General features: G+C 43.8%; 1 protein-coding gene across 1 annotated transcript in view; it reads left to right on the forward strand.

Moving 5' to 3' along the window:
• PEDS1 (plasmanylethanolamine desaturase 1) overlaps positions 1–16,776 on the forward strand; it is a 90,566-nt gene that overhangs the window by 33,619 nt on the left and 40,171 nt on the right. Inside the window, exon 2 of the mRNA XM_068262878.1 lies at positions 9,370–9,489. Coding sequence (XP_068118979.1) covers positions 9,370–9,489 — 120 coding nt within the window. The remainder of the gene's footprint in view (positions 1–9,369; positions 9,490–16,776) is intronic.

The following is a 16,776-nucleotide window of genomic DNA, read 5'->3' on the forward strand; positions in this document are numbered from 1 at the left end:
CTTTAGGATTTCACAGGTCATTTTGCGACATTTGTTTTCAAGACTACTCCTCACGGTTTAGGGCCCCTAAAATGCCAGGGCAGTATAGGAACCCCACAAATGACCCCATTTTAGAAAGAAGACACCCCAAGGTATTCCGTTAGGAGTATGGTGAGTTCATAGAAGATTTTTTTTTGTCAAAAGTTAGCGGAAAATGACACTTTGTGAAAAAACACAATTAAAATCAATTTCCGCTAATTAGTGACAAAAAATAAAATCTTCTATGAACTCGCCATACTACTAACGGAATACCTTGGGGTGTCTTCCTTCTAAAATGGGGTCATTTGTGGGGTTCCTATACTGCCCTGGCATTTTAGGGGCCCTAAACCGTGAGGAGTAGTCTTGAAACGAAATTTCTCAAAATGACCTGTGAAATCCTAAAGGTACTCATTGGACTTTGGGCCCTTTAGCGCAGTTAGGGTGCAAAAAAGTGCCACACATGTGGTATCGCCATACTCAGGAGAAGTAGTACAATGTGTTTTGGGGTGTATTTTTACACATACCCATGCTGGGTGGGAGAAATACCTCTGTAAATGGACAATTGTGTGTAAAAAAAATCAAAAGATTGTCATTTACAGAGGTATTTCTCCCACCCAGCATGGGTATGTGTAAAAATACACCCCAAAACACATTATACTACTTCTCCCGAGTACGGCGATACCACATGTGTGGCACTTTTTTGCACCCTAACTGCACTAAGGGGCCCAAAGTCCAATGAGTACCTTTAGGATTTCACAGGTCATTTTGAGAAATTTCGTTTGAAGACTACTCCTCACGGTTTAGGGCCCCTAAAATGCCAGGGCAGTATAGGAACCCCACTAATGACCCCATTTTAGAAGGAAGACACCCCAAGGTATTCCGTTAGGAGTATGGTGAGTTCATAGAAGTTTTTATTTTTTTGTCACAAGTTAGCGGAAATTGATTTTAATTGTTTTTTTTTCACAAAGTGTCATTTTCCGCTAACTTGTGACAAAAAATAAAATCTTCTATGAACTCACCATACTCCGTACGGAATACCTTTGGGTGTCTTCTTTCTAGAATGGGGTCATTTGTGGGGTTCCTATACTGCCCTGGCATTTTAGGGGCCCTAAACCGTGAGGAGTAGTCTTCAAACCAAATGCCTCAAAATGACCTGTGAAATCCTAAAGGTACTCATTGGACTTCGGGCCCCTTAGCGTACTTAGGGTGTAAAAAAGTGCCACACATGTGGTACCGCCGTACTCAGGAGAAGTAGTATAATGCGTTTTGGGGTGTATTTTTACACATACCCATGCTAAGTGGGAGAAATATCTCTGTAAATGACAATTGTTTGATTTTTTTACACACAATTGTCCATTTACATAGAAATTTCTCCCACCCAGCATGGGTATGTGTAAAAATACACCCCAATACACATTATACTACTTTTCCTGAGTACGGCGGTACAACATGTGTGACACTTTTTTGCAGCCTAGGTGCGCTAAGGGGCCCAACGTCCTATTCACAGGTCATTTTGAGGCATTTGTTTTCTAGACTACTCCTCGCGGTTTAGGGCCCCTAAAATGCCAGGGCAGTATAGGAACCCCACAAGTGACCCCATTTTAGAAAGAAGACACCCCAAGGTATTCCTTTAGGTGTATGGCGAGTTCATAGAAGATTTTATTTTTTGTCACAAGTTAGTGAAAAATGACACTTTGTGAAAAAAAAATCAATTTCCGCTAACTTTTGACAAAAAATAAAATCTTCTATGAACTCGTCATACACCTAACAGAATACCTTGGGGTGTCTTTTTTTCTAAAATGGGGTCACTTGTGGGATTCCTATACCGCCCTGGCATTTTACAGGCCCAAAACCGTGAGTAGTCTGGAAACCAAATGTCTCAAAATGACTGTTCAGGGGTATAAGCATCTGCAAATTTTGATGACAGGTGGTCTATGAGGGGGCGAATTTTGTGGAACCGGTCATAAGCAGGGTGGCCTTTTAGATGACAGGTTGTATTGGGCCTGATCTGATGGATAGGAGTGCTAGGGGGGTGACAGGAGGTGATTGATGGGTGTCTCAGGGGGTGGTTAGAGGGGAAAATAGATGCAATCAATGCACTGGGGAGGTGATCGGAAGGGGGTCTGAGGGGGATCTGAGGGTTTGGCCGAGTGATCAGGAGCCCACACGGGGCAAATTGGGGCCTGATCTGATGGGTAGGTGTGCTAGGGGGTGACAGGAGGTGATTGATGGGTGTCTCAAGGTGTGATTAGAGGGGGGAATAGATGCAAGCAATGCACTGGCGAGGTGATCAGGGCTGGGGTCTGAGGGCATTCTGAGGGTGTGGGCGGGTGATTGAGTGCCCTAGGGGCAGATAGGGGTCTAATCTGATAGGTAGCAGTGACAGGGGGTGATTGATGGGTAATTAGTGGGTGTTTAGGGTAGAGAATAGATGGAAACACTGCACTTGGGAGGTGATCGGACGTCGGATCTGCGGGCGATCTATTGGTGTGGGTGGGGGATCAGATTGGCCGCAAGGGGCAGGTTAGGGGCTGATTGATGGGTGGCAGTGACAGCGGGTGATTGATGGGTGGCAGTGACAGGGGGTGATTGATGGGTGGCAGTGACAGGGGGTGATTGATGGGTGATTGATAGGTGATTGACAGGTAATCAGTGGGTTATTACAGGGGAGAACAGATGTAAATATTGCACTGGCGAATTGATAAGGGGGGGTCTGAGGGCAATCTGAGCGTGTAGGCGGGCGATTGGGTGCCCGCAAGGGGCAGATTAGGGTCTGCTCTGATGGGTAACAGTGACAGGTGGTGATAGGGGGTGATTGATGGGTAATTAGTGGGTGTTTAGAGGAAAGAATAGATGGAAACACTGCGCTTGGGTGGTGATCTGATGTCGGATCTGCGGGCGATCTATTGGTGTGGGTGGGTGATCAGTTTGCCCGCAAGGGGCAGGTTAGGGGCTGATTGTTGGGTGGCAGTGACAGGGGGTGATTGATGGGTGATAGGTGATTGGCAGGTGATTGACAGGTGATCAGTGGGTTATTACAGTTAAGAACAGATGTAATTAATACACTGGTGAATTGATAAGGGGGGGTCAGAGGGCAATCTGAGCATGTGGGCGGGTGATTGGCTGGCCGCAAGGGGCAGATTAGGGTCTGTGACAGGTGGTGATGGGTGATTGATGGGTAATTAGTGGGTGTTTAGAGGAGAAAATAGATGTAAACAATGGATTTGGGAGGTGATCTGATGTCGGATCTGCGGGCGATCTATTGGTGTGGGGGGGTGATCAGATTGCCCGCAAGGGGCAAGTTAGGGGCTGATTGATGGGTGGCAGTGACAGGGGGTGATTGACGGGTGATTGACAGGTGATCAGGGGGGATAGATGCATACAGTACATGGGGGGGGGGGGGGGTCTGGGGAGAATCTGAGGGGTGGGGGGGGTGATCAGGAGGGAACAGGGGGCAGGGGGGGGGATAAAAAAAAAATAGCGTTGACAGATAGTGACAGGGAGTGATTGATGGGTGATTAGGGGGGTGATTGGGTGCAAACAGGGGTCTGGGGGGTGGGCAGGGGGGGGTCTGATGGGTGCTGTGGGCAATCTGGGGCAGGGGGGGGGGAAATCAGTGTGCTTGGTGCAGACTAGGGTGGCTGCAGCCTGCCCTGGTGGTCCCTCGGACATTGGGACCACCAGGGCAGGAGGCAGCCTGTATAATACACTTTGTAAACATTACAAAGTGTATTATACACTTTGTATGCGGCGATCGTCGGGTTAACATCCCGCCGGCGCTTCCGTATGGCCGGCGGGATGTTGCGGCGGGTGAGCGGCGCCAGGCGTAGGCGGAGGATCGCGTCACGGATGACGCGATCGCTCCGCCCATGCCCATACAAGGACGGCCGCACTTTGTCAATACGGCGGTCCTTGCGGCGTCCACTTTCCGGCCGCCATTTGTCTATACGGCGGTCGGGAAGTAGTTAATTCTGTACAGATTTTGAACTCTTCAAATTTATCTGGTCGACTGGGCTTAAAGAGAATCTGTACTCTAATATTCTTACACTAAAAAGCATACCATTCTATTCCTTATTTTCTCCTGGGCCCCTCTGTGCTGTTTATGCCACTCTCTGCTGCAATCCTGGCTTGTAATTAACAGTTTTAGGCAGTGTTTACAAACAAACTAACCAGCTTGTGATAGGCTCACATAAACAGTGTGTGTGAGTCATACAGGATGTGCAGGGGGCCTGCAGAGGGTGTGTATCGCTTCTACCAATCACAAGCAGCCCTGCACATTCCACACATTCAAGCCTTAGCCCGACAGACACTACAGAGGAAAGGAGATAAGATTTATTACAGAGACAGTGCAATTAGGAAAAGCTGCAGTAAGCAAGAGCACATTAGGACAGGCAAAGGAACTTGTAGGATAGAATAACTAAGGCTGAAAAATTTGTTACAGAGTCTCTTTTAATATAGATCAACCTGAGGATTCCTGAGTTTTACTTTAGTTACATTCAGGAGGAAATTTCCACTAGAAATAGGTCTAGCTTATTGATGATTGGGATTGTTTAATATTTTATATTTTTGAGATAGTTTTCTTTTTTTCTTCTTTCTTTCTGTGCCATACTTTTTATGTGGTATTTTACATAAGGTTTTTTTTTTTTTTTTTTTTTTTTTTTTATGTTGCATTTTACTTGATAAGTGTTATTTATGTCGCATATACATTTGACATTAGTTTAATGTGTACACAGATATTCAAGTTAGTATTTAGTTGAGTACTTTTTACTTTATGAAGTAATTCATATACATTGTTTAATCTTCTACTATTGCTTCAACTATATGAATTGTATCATTATTTCTTGTGTGCTAGAAACTCAATAAAAACAAGAAATAGAAAAAAAAATTATCTGGTCAATTCAGTCACAGTTTAATGAATTTGCTTCCTAGCAGTTCCAGCACTGCAGATAAACTGTCATTTAGCCCATTAGCAGCTTCAAAGGAATTGTCTGGTTTGAGAGTGCACTGCTTTTGACCTCATCCGGCAGAATTCGCTGTGCTGTGACTTCTTGGAATGCTTTAATGTCTCTCTGCTAGCAAAGGATATAGAAACTGAAAGCAGAATTCCTCTGCTGTTGACAATGCCCCCCCAGTGACAAGTGTCCAGAAATTCACATTGTAGCATTGAAACTGCTCTCACCAAAGTGGTCAATGACCTTGCCTTAGCTAAAGCTGAAGGTAAATACTCCATTCTCCTCCTCCTTGACCTGTCAGCAGCTTTTGACACAGTAGATCATCCCCTACTCCTCCAGTCCCTCCAGTCCTTGGGCATTCACGATCTCGCCCTGTCCTGGCTTTCATCCTACCTCTCCAACCGCTCCTTCACGACCGCCTTCAATGAGTCCTCGTCCACCCCCAACCACCTCTCGGTGGGAGTCCCCCAAGGTTCGGTCCTTGGCCCCCTACTGTTCACGCTATACACATCCTCCATTGGCAAGGTTATCTCCTCCATGGGTTTTAACTATCATCTGTATGCAGATGACACCCAGATCTACCTCCACACCCCTGACATATCCACCACTACCATGGACAAGGTCTCCTCCTGCCTATCAGCCATCCCCTCCTGGATGTCCGCTAGGTTCCTGAAATTAAATCTAGACAAAACGGAATTTATGATCTTCCCACCCCGGCCATCCACGAACCTCCCTGATGTGCATGTCACTGTTAACCACACTACCATTCGCCCTACCTCTCAAGCCCGTTGTCTGGGTGTCACCCTGGACTCCGCACTCTCCTTCACTTCCCACATCCAAAACCTCACAAAGTCCTGCAACTTCTACCTTCGTAACATCTGTAAGATTCGCCCTTTCCTGACCTCTGCCACCACCAAACTCCTCATCCATGCCCTCATAATTTCCCGCCTTGACTACTGCAATGCCCTGCTTTCTGGTCTCCCTATGACCCGAACAGCCCCACTGCAGTCCATCATGAATGCGGCAGCCAGAATTATCCACTGTTCCCATCGCTCCACCACGGTAGATCCCCTTCTAGAATCCCTCCACTGGCTTCCTATCCAGTCCAGAATCAAATTCAAGATACTGTGTCTGACCTACAAATCTGTCCACAAAACTTGTCCAACCTACACTTCCGATCTTACTCAGAGGTACACACCTAGCCGCTCACTCCGCTCTTCCAATGAACTTCGCCTAACCGCCCCCCGCATCACCCAGTCCCATGCACGCCTCCAGGACTTCTCAAGAGCTGCTCCAACACTATGGAACTCCCTACCTCCACCCATTAGGGCAGCCCCCTCCTTCAACATTTTCAAGAAAGCCCTCAAAACTCACCTTTTCACTCTGGCCTACTACCCCTCACAAGTGCTCTAAACCTACAGCTGAACTCTGGTCCCCTACCGTTCGTGTCCTTACCTCTCCCTCTAGATTGTAAGCCTTTGGGCAGGGTCCTCCTCCTTTTGTGTCCTACCTGATCATGCACCTCCATTACTGTGAACCCATGCTATGCATCTGAGTGAACCTAACTTGCCTAATCTACATGCTCAATCCAATGACTAAGCATTACCTGGCACTCATACTGTGCCGTGTGATCTGGTTTTCTATTATTCCTGTATTGTCATATTGCTGTATGTCACCCCTAAATATTGTCTGTAACCTAAATTAATGTTCAGCGCTGCGTAATATGTTGGCGCTTTATAAATACAATAAATAAATAAAAATAAATAAATTGTAGCAGTGCTAATTAGTAACAAGGAAATGTAACAAATAAGAAATAAAAAAAAAAAGTGTACCAAAATAAATTGGCCCAAAGCACTTGCAAGCCTCTAACTAAATTGGCTGTTAAAGGGTTTAAAGAGAACCTGTACTGAGTAAAAATATTTAAAATAAACACATGAGGTAACTTCAAATGAACATTACAGAGTTAACTTGCCATCAGTTCCTCTCAGAAGCTCACCATTTTCTTCTGACAATAATCCCATCCAGTTCTGACAATATTTTGTCAGATCTGAAATATATCAGTTGCTGTCAGTAAAATATCAGTTGCTGTCAGTTATAGCTGAGAGGACAACTCATGTTCCAGGTAATGTCCATGTATCCCTATGGTTCAAGTGGGCGATGTTACAGTTTAACTGTGTGCTGACCAGAAAGCTGTTATGGATAATGGCTATTTTCAAAATGGAGGACGGAAAATTCCCTTGATCATAGTGAACAAATAGGACGCGGGAGAGGAGAAAGACACTGAGGAGTAGACTACATGGAAGGTAAGTATGACTTGTGTATGCTTATTTTGACTATTTTCAGTACAGGTTTTCTTTAAAGCCCTAGATTTTATTTCTTATTATAAGGCCCATACACACGGGCTACAACTGTTGCTGGAAACACATGGCGCGCGCATGTTGCAGCAACAGGTCCTCCACGTGTATGATGGCCCATACTCACGAGGGACTTTTGTCGCCCGTGAGTATGGGCCGTTGCACGCGCACGCACCCCGAACTGTCGCCCGTCGCTCATGTCGCCATGCGATTGAAAGTTTCAATCGCATGGCAACAGTCGCCGCCGCACCTCCGCCACAACTGTCGCTAGTCCGCGTGAGTACGCGGACTAGCGACAGCAACATGATAGTAAATAAACGGCGCTTCCGGCGGGGGGAGGGACAACGGCGACAGCTTCCGTCGCATCAGTTGCCAGGTCCCTCCGCCGTGTGTATGTGGAGGGACCTGGCTACTATCTGTTGCCAGCATGTCGCAAGCACGCTCCCAAAAAAGTTGCCCGTGAGTATGGGCCATGAGGCGCGCGCAAGCAACTGTTGCTAATCAGAGCTGTCTCCAGGTGATTGACTTGTTCAATCCCCGGCAACAGCTGTTGCAGCAACCGTCCCTAGTCTCAAGTCGGTGCGGTCGTGTGCATGCTAGTCTCTAGCAACTCTTGTGAGTCCGACAGTTCATTGAACCTGCGACAGAAGTTGCTGAGCAACAGTTTCCGCTATGTTGCAGACAGGTTGTTGCCGCGTGTATACAATCGTTGCTTGTATACAACTGTCGTTGCTGGAGACTTTCAACTGTTGCTTGTCTCCATGCAACTGCAGACATCCGTGCCTCGTGTATGTACAGTGCAAAATAAACCACTTACTACTTAAAAGGTTCTGATCCAACTATGGCGATTCTTCGCCAATTATGATTGCAGCCAGTTCGGCTGAGGCAAGAATACTGCATATTATACAGTTTTCCTTCCACATAAAAAAGCAGTGACCCACTACCCAATCACATGAATGCCTGTTGAGTATAATAAAATAAGATTATAATGAGTTTGTGTAAATTGCAAAGCGTAGTGAGAGCAGAGTATCTGCAGAGTCGTGGCTGGTTTCTTATGAGCCAGAGCTAAGCAACTCCAAAGAGACCTGAGTTGTGACTATCCTTTTGCAGCAGCTTCAGATCCCCGCCCCATTTATAACATTGTGAACATATCCGTGATAGGTCAACATAGGCATATGGTTGCTTTTATTACAACCGAAATGTGTTCCAACCAGGACCAGCTGGATAGCATACTGGTTAAGCGTGCTGCTTTTGATGCAGGGATTAACCCATTGACCAGGGTTCCAGTACATAAAACAGTAAAAAAAAAATCACAACGCTAAGTCCTGACCTGCAGTATTTATGGGCAGCTGTTTTGCCCATAGCCACATTAAAATGGTGCGGACACTGAACTGGTCTGCTCCAATCTGTGCCAAACGGACCTGTTGGCCTCTACTCTAGAACGCTGTGTCCGCCAGGAGAAGAACAGGATATGAATGTTATGTCTTGTCTTCTCTAAAGACCTGTTTCTTATTTGCCTGAATTTAAGCAACAAACGTACGCAAGATGGAACTCGCCCAAGGACACAGCGCTAGTTTCCTGCAGTGACACCAGCAGGATACAACTTGTTCCTGACAGTCGACACTAATGGTGCTTATGTAACTCTCCTAAGGCTTTAAACTTGTAGAGTTAAACCCTAGCCAATTTCATCTTCGTATTTAGTGGTCTACAAATGGCTTAGAACCTCTCGTTTACATTTGCAGATATTTAGACTTTTGATGGCCAAATTAATTGTTGATTGCTTCAGCCAACAATGCAGTGTCTGTACAGGCAGCCCATCTTTCTCTTTACACCTATCAGAATCTAGGAAAGTAGGAATTGGCCAGAGCAAAATGTTTTGTTTTTGTTTTGTCCAACGCAGAGCAAGGAGAGTCTTGCTACAGTTCCCTCCCCGACCACCAATTTCAAAAATATGTACAAGGCTTCATATCTGTTTCTGTATTAAATGTTTGAAGATAGACTCCTGAGACCTTGTATAATGAACTGAATTATTTTTTTTCTTGCAGGAAAGAGGTTACAAGAATGGGTCTCGGTCATTCTTTGCTTCTTACTGATGTCATTTAATTTCTGCAATCTTGTCCGTTACTTCAGCATTGAACACACAGTTTCCGTCATTCTCAGCATCGGTAAGTGGCTTCCACTCCTTGTGTCTCTGTGGTGAGGGGATGCAGAAATGTGGTGTGACTCTCAGGACTGGTGAAGGCCAGCTCCCAAACGGATCAGGTCAATTGGGCGCAGCAATCTGTTTAGACGCCTGTGCTAATTTTCAATAATCGGGCGCCCAATCAGTCATTTGGGAGATTGAGGCAGCTAGGAGCCAACTGGCTACTACATAGTATTTAATGGTTGTAGATAGTCAGCTATCGATTGTTTGGGTATTAGATTTTTAGGTTAGTGTTAGTCGCTTACTGGGGGGTTAAGGTTAGGCACTGGGTCAGAGGCGGTTAGGCATTAGGTAGGGGGACATATATTTAAGCACTTATAAAGGGGTAGGTGATGAGGGAGGGGGGGGTGTTAGGGGTGGGTTATTACTTTCCTAGGATCCTTATTCTTAGTTTGTGTTTAAAAAATAAAAATGTCAGTGTAATGGCTTTCTTGTCTTAGCTGAATAACAGTTTTTAACTACTTCCTGCACCAGCGACCACACACACACACACACACACACACACACACACACACACACACACACACACACACACACACACACACACACACACACGAAACTTCACCTTAGCTCCAGTGGCGTAGATATAAGTACCTCGCCATTATCGCACGCTTTGCGTGCTCCTGTGCGCATTCTCATTGCTGCGTGTTAGTACACTGATCAGTGTATGAGAACATATGGTTCCATTCACTGATCAAAGTGCATGTGATCAATGACCACTGGCCTCAGTGAGATGCTGGTGGTCCTTGTCAAACTGAAAATAAAAACACACACAGCAGTTCCTGTGTACAGGTGATGGTACACCAGAACAAAGTGTGTGTGTGTGGGGGGGGGGGGGGGGGAATACATCTAGTGGCCAGAAAAAAGAAACCTACATACATTAAATGAAAATAAATAAATCCTCCATTTAATTTACCAATAACTGTCCCCCTTCTCCAATAGTTACCAAAATAAAACACTTGTGTGACAAAACTATAAAAAAATACACCTTTATTTCCAAATAAAATATTGTGGCCATACATTGTACTAGGGACATCATTTAAATGTTATAATAGCTGGGACAAATGGGCAAATGTGTTTTATCCACAGAAGCATGTTTTTTATTTTACCCACTTCAGCCCGAGAGCAATTTTCACATATAGGTGCTGCTCCCATTCATTCGCCAATCACTTTATTACTACTTATTACACCTAAATGATCTATAGTTTTTTACTTCATTTACATCCATTATAGCTGTACATTAAACAGTGCTGACTATAAGTTAAACTATAAGTTAAACACACTAATTTTGTTTGCTCATCCATCCTGATTATTGCAACATTTAGATTATGTTCCTAGCACAATGTATGGTGGCAATATTGTATTTGGAAATAAAGGTGTCTTCTATTTTCAAAATAATAGTAATATACCGTGATGGCATATATATTTAAAAAGCCAGGTTCCTAAGGTAACAACATATGTTTTTTCTTTTTATATTCTGTCACTTTGTTTTCATTTTACAAATCTTTTATTTTGGTACAGAATATGCAAAATTTAATTTATTTTGACTGTTTGTGACTAAAAAAAATACAGGAGACATGCGCCTCATCCCTAAAACTCTTTAAACTCTCTACTACTTATCACGGTTAAAATGATACCACATATGTCTCTTGTAGTGTTGCTAAAACTTTCCCAAGTTTGATCATAATTCTGAAAATGACTTTTTATGTTGGATTAAGTTTGTCCCTACCTGTTTTTCATGTGACTTGGGTCACAGCTTTTAGACACACCAAAATGTATTCTACAACTTGTCACGGTTAAAATGATACCACATGTGCCTCATTTAGTAACAAACTAGTGGTGCACTCTCTACAACAACACTGGACAAATACTGTATATTCGTCCAGTTATCTTTAAGTGGTTAAAACTATTATGGCTGAAAACTAAAAAATAATGAATTTTTTCTGTTTTGTTTTCTTATTCTTCCCGTTAAAATGCATATAGAATAAATTCTTAGCAAAAAGTGCTGCCCAAAGAAAGTCTAATTGGTGGCAAAAAAAACAAGATCTATTATATATAATTTCAGTGTGATAAAGTTATTGGCGAATGAATGGGAGGAGCACTGAAATATGGAAATTGTTTTGGGACATTAGGGAACACTACCTGTAATGGACAAGTTGTTAAAGGAGTACTATCGATTGAAACGACTTTTTTTTTTAATACTGTATATTAGTGTACACATTACCACTAGTGCTAGGGGCACTTTATTTTATTCACCCAGGTCTCTCTCCCTCTATTTCTGCTTAAAAATTCATTTCTCACACAGCTCATAGTAGTTTGGGTCACCCTGAGCTGCTTGGTTACTCTGTCACACAGCTCACAAATATATTTGTCACTGTGTCACTCACAGCATGCAGGAGACATGAGGAGAAATAGGCTGATCTGAGGTGGTAACAGGTAACTAAATGAGCTGGAATATTGCTGGAATATAACTAGCTATAAACAATAGTCTGTGTTTACACTCTGTCTGCTTGTGGTGATTCACTCCAGGCTGCATCCACTTTACAGGCTGCTGAGAGGGGCAGACCACTGTCAACAATTAGCATTATTAGTATCTTTATCAGTCAAGAGAAGCAAAGATAATAAACACACATTGCTAGAATCTTTAACCCCTTACCACCATATCAATAAGATTCTTTCAGCAAGGTGATAATTAAACTATAAACTGAGGAGTTGATAGCAACTCCCCTGTGCAGACATGGGCTTAGCCCTCTGGGAGCCCTCAGCATATAGATACATTTGTATCCAACACTGACGGCCAAAACTGACGGAGGATTTTACAGCTGAGAGGAACAGCTGTGTGAGGAATCAAATTGCTACTAGTACTTGTCCTAATGTGTGCTACAACATACAGCATTTAAAAATAAATGCAAACATCGATAGTATTCCTTTAATGGTTTACAGCTCTCATCTTTAACCATCGACTTTCTAATCTATGTCCTGAGTTTTGATCGATTGTAATTTGTTATCAGCGTGAGAATTATGCAACAGTCAAACTCAAGCCTGACTGAAAAAGTGTCTGTCTTTTACATACCTGGGTTTTTAACCCTTATGTTGGGCATACACGGCTCGTTTTTTATTATCAATCGAGCCGTTGATCGCTCGATTGATAATATCCGACGTGTCTGATCACCGGATCGATACCGCGCTCGATCCCTGCGGGCGGACAATGGAAGAAACGAATCGCAGATTAGGACGTGCCCGCGGGACGAGCGGGAATCGATCCGCACGAGCGGGGATGCACCGGCATCGAGCCAGCGGCTCGATTCCAGCGCAGAATTGCACCGTGTATGCCCAGCATTACAGTGAAGAAAAAAGGAACACAGCCTAGTACTGTGTAGGCCGGGAATTGTACATACACAAGTTTATCTCATCGTGTCAAATGGCATTTCGGGTACCCTATAAGGTATCTCCAGTGGTGATGTAAGTGACTCGACAAACTTAGACTGTTATACAAATACGCTACCACTCCTCTGTGGTCTGGCTTGGAGTGAACTGAGAGTCAGCCCTCATTACCAGCAGACATGCTTCAATTAGATCTGCAAGTGCACCTGTTTTGCTGATTGCAGTACTAGAGCCCTTCTCCACCTTACAGCAATGTGATCCGAAAATCTGATCCGACATGATCCCTGTAATCACAGTGCCGTTTCCACTGGGGCCATTGTGAGCGATGAAATTAGTACCTAAGCGCAATTGTATTGTCTACCACAGTTTTCCTGTGATTGTGCTACGGTAGTAAGCTATAGGAGGGCACGAAAAGCAAGCTTTGTACTATGCGATTATTAGTGCAATTATTTTATGCAACTTGAATCCCTGCATCACACAAAAAAATCGCACTGCAACACATTGGAAATCACTTTTAGCAAAGGCTGCAAATTGCAATCAAAATCACAGTACAATTGTTTACTGATTTACAGTATAAAAAGGTCTCTTAGGGCCCTTTTCCACTAGCAATCGCAATCACAAACGCCAGCGCGCATGGGGGACAGGGGGTTAATTATCCAGATGCCGTACGCTTCTATGCGTATCACACACTCTCACGCCTCCAGTGGGTCGCGTTCCACAACTCAATAACGCGCCCTTCTTTCGGCCAAAGGAGCAAGTTTGTGTCATCCCAGAGGATTTTATACAGCACGTCATGTAGTATCTAGATAGATGAAGAATAAGGCGATGCCTCATGTATTTCCAGGTTCTCTCTTCCAGACTGGCTGCACTGCAAGTATGTCATCTTGTCATGTGCCTCGGGTGTGTCTGTGTCTGTTTCTGTCGCCATGGCCACTAATCAAAGCCAAGCCTTTCTTCTGAACTCATAGATGTTGGATGTTGTGGGGGAATCTGGTCTGTTCTCAGTTCAAAAGCTTTTATAATTCAGCTTTGATCTCTTTAGACTATGTCAGTATTCTCTATAGCAGCCTTTCTCAACCTTTTAACCCTGGAGGAACCCTGGAAATAACTTTTGGATGTCAAGAAACCCCTGCAAACCATTTTTTTTCAGAGTAAAATGAGCCATACATTACTTTTCTCCTATGTTGCTGTCACTTACAGTAGGCAGTAGAAATCTGACAGAAGTGACAGGTTCTCTTCATGGGGGATTCTCAGCAAGGCTTTTATTTTTTATAAAGATATTCCCTAAAAAGGATTTAAACAATGATGCTGGCCAGCTTCCCTGCTCGCTACACAGTTTATTGGCAGTTGGACAGAGCAACTGCCGTTCACTAAGTGCTTTTGAAAATAAATATATCCCTGAGAATCCCCCCCATGAAGAGATGGACTAGTCCAAAACCTGTCACTTCTGTCAGATTTCTACTTCCTACTGTAAGTGACAGCAACATAGGAGAAAAGTATGTCTCATTTTGTGTTATGGCTCATTTTACTCTGGAAAAAATGTACTTCTTATTTGTATATGTTTGCACATATTTTAAATTTTACAGTTTTCACTGTAGTGCCCCTTTAACGTGATCATTTTTATTCTAAACCCAATTTAGAGCTAGTTTTTATAGTACCCCCTATTATAATGCGCTTCCCCCACGATGGGGGGAAATGCCAAGGAACCCCTGTAAAGTACTCAAGGAACCCTGGTTGAGAAAGTCTGATCTATAGCTTTGCATCTGTAGGGCTACGAGGAGCTTCACTTCAATGCACACACGCATGACAGCTGAGGGGGCTGATAACACCACCTCAGGCGACATAAGTTACAGGTGTGTATGCGCTTTAAAACGCAGCAGAAAATGTCAGCACTACCTAAATACATAATAATATGTGGGCTCATCTCTACTCCCCCCTTTTATATGACCGCTTTCAATCTTCTTGATCTTTTGCCTTTAGTAGTGTCTGAGACTGAGCCACACCTGGAACAAGTATGCAGACAGTGCCTGCATACTGGTTTTGGCTCAGTGATACAGAAAGTGTTCGCAGGAATGAAGGCGTATATTTACAATGGGTACTGGGAATAGCCACAATTAGAATACCAGTACATTACTGATATTCTACTCTGTTTCCATTAATTATTTTAATAATAAAATAGTAATTTTTACTAAAATATTGGTAATTTTTACTATCGCCTAACCTTACCAAATCCAATAGCTAACACTAGCCCTCCTCCTCCAAAGCCTAACTCTAACACCCCCTATGCGCGCTTGCTATTTTTAGCCACAGTTTGCATAACTGCCGATCCTGGTGTCCGCTATTTTATTGCAAAACTCTAGGAGGTGCGCACACTCAGTCGAGAATAAATATGCTTGTATTCACTTAGTACACCAGACGTCCATTCCAGTCATCAACAACTGTTTCGGGGGCACAGCGGGTCCCTTTTGTCAAGGTATAAACAGAATGGCATCACAGAAATAAAGTGCATGACAGGCTGACGTGGACGTCTGGTGTACTATGCAAATAAAGCCTGTTTATGCTCGACTGTACTGCACCTTGTATCTTCTGATGGTGTGCTTTTGAGCTATTTTATTGGGCTCCTCTGGGACCTAACTTAACTGCAATGGGTGCTGATTGCAGCTATTAATATATATCGCACTATGGCGGCTCCCATTTTACCCACGTGCCCATGGCTGCTTAAAAATGAACATTTCAGCATCCATTTCCTTCTCACACCACATTTTATTTATAGGATAAGCTCACCTGTGAGATATTTGCTGCCCCCAGACATGCAGGGAAGCTGTAGATGACACTTCTGAGCTGGATTATGACAATAGCTCACAATGATGACTGCAGCCCTGAGATCCCAAGTACGATTCCCTGACATGCAAACAGGGCATGCTCTGCTGTGCAGATGTCCCCTGTTCTGCATGGAGGGGTAGCAATAGAGTCGGGGAACTCAGGACCACACCCATCATTTCTGCACCATTTATAGTTTACTTGCATGCTATGGAGCTAATGGATAACTCGTCTTTATGTTCAGAGCTGCAGTTAGGTTGGTTTCAATCAAAGTTCCAGCGGTATATTTTGCTCACTAACTTCTTCCACCCATTATAACTAACTTATTGCTGTACTGCCCTTACATCTGCTCATTGCTCATACATGTCCAGGATTGGATTCTCTTTTCTCACTAACTGCTCCTTTGATCTCACATTCTGTCAGATGACAAACAGCACAATGACTTTCTGTCCCCCGCTTGCAGCTTCCAATGATGTCAAAACTCATCTCCACACAGAGATCTAAATACTCCATCTAATCAGCTTAAAGAGGAACTTCAACCAAGGATTGAACTTCATCCCAATCAGTAGCTGAATTCTTTTCCTTTTCTCAAAATAGAGCATCAGGGGGCGCTGTATGGCTGAAATTGTGGTGAAACCCCTCCCACAGTGTGATGTCATGACCATGGCCCTGCAAGGAGAAATGGCAGCATTGTAAAACCAGGCCGCATCTGACTATCAGCTCAGGTGTGCAGAGCTTTTTATAGGCAAATTGCACATCTTGCATTCGAAGTAGAGGAGACTAATGGAGGATGTTAGCTTCCTGAACATTTTGCATGCAAAGTATTCCATACTAAATCCTTCCACCACAGTGAGGTCATCCTATTGAAAGGGATCCTAACCTCTGATAAAATACCACACAAGCATATGTATAACCTGAGAGCAGCTTGCCATAAAGTAAACTTACATGTTTGTGGACAACAGAGAGAAATGGCAACGCTTCTTAGATCAGGCTGAAAGTTCTACTTTATGGATAGCTGCTCCCAGGTTATACTCAGCATGTAATT

Source organism: Hyperolius riggenbachi, chromosome 12 (assembly GCF_040937935.1).
Source record: "Hyperolius riggenbachi isolate aHypRig1 chromosome 12, aHypRig1.pri, whole genome shotgun sequence".
Taxonomy (NCBI): Eukaryota; Metazoa; Chordata; class Amphibia; order Anura; family Hyperoliidae; genus Hyperolius; species Hyperolius riggenbachi.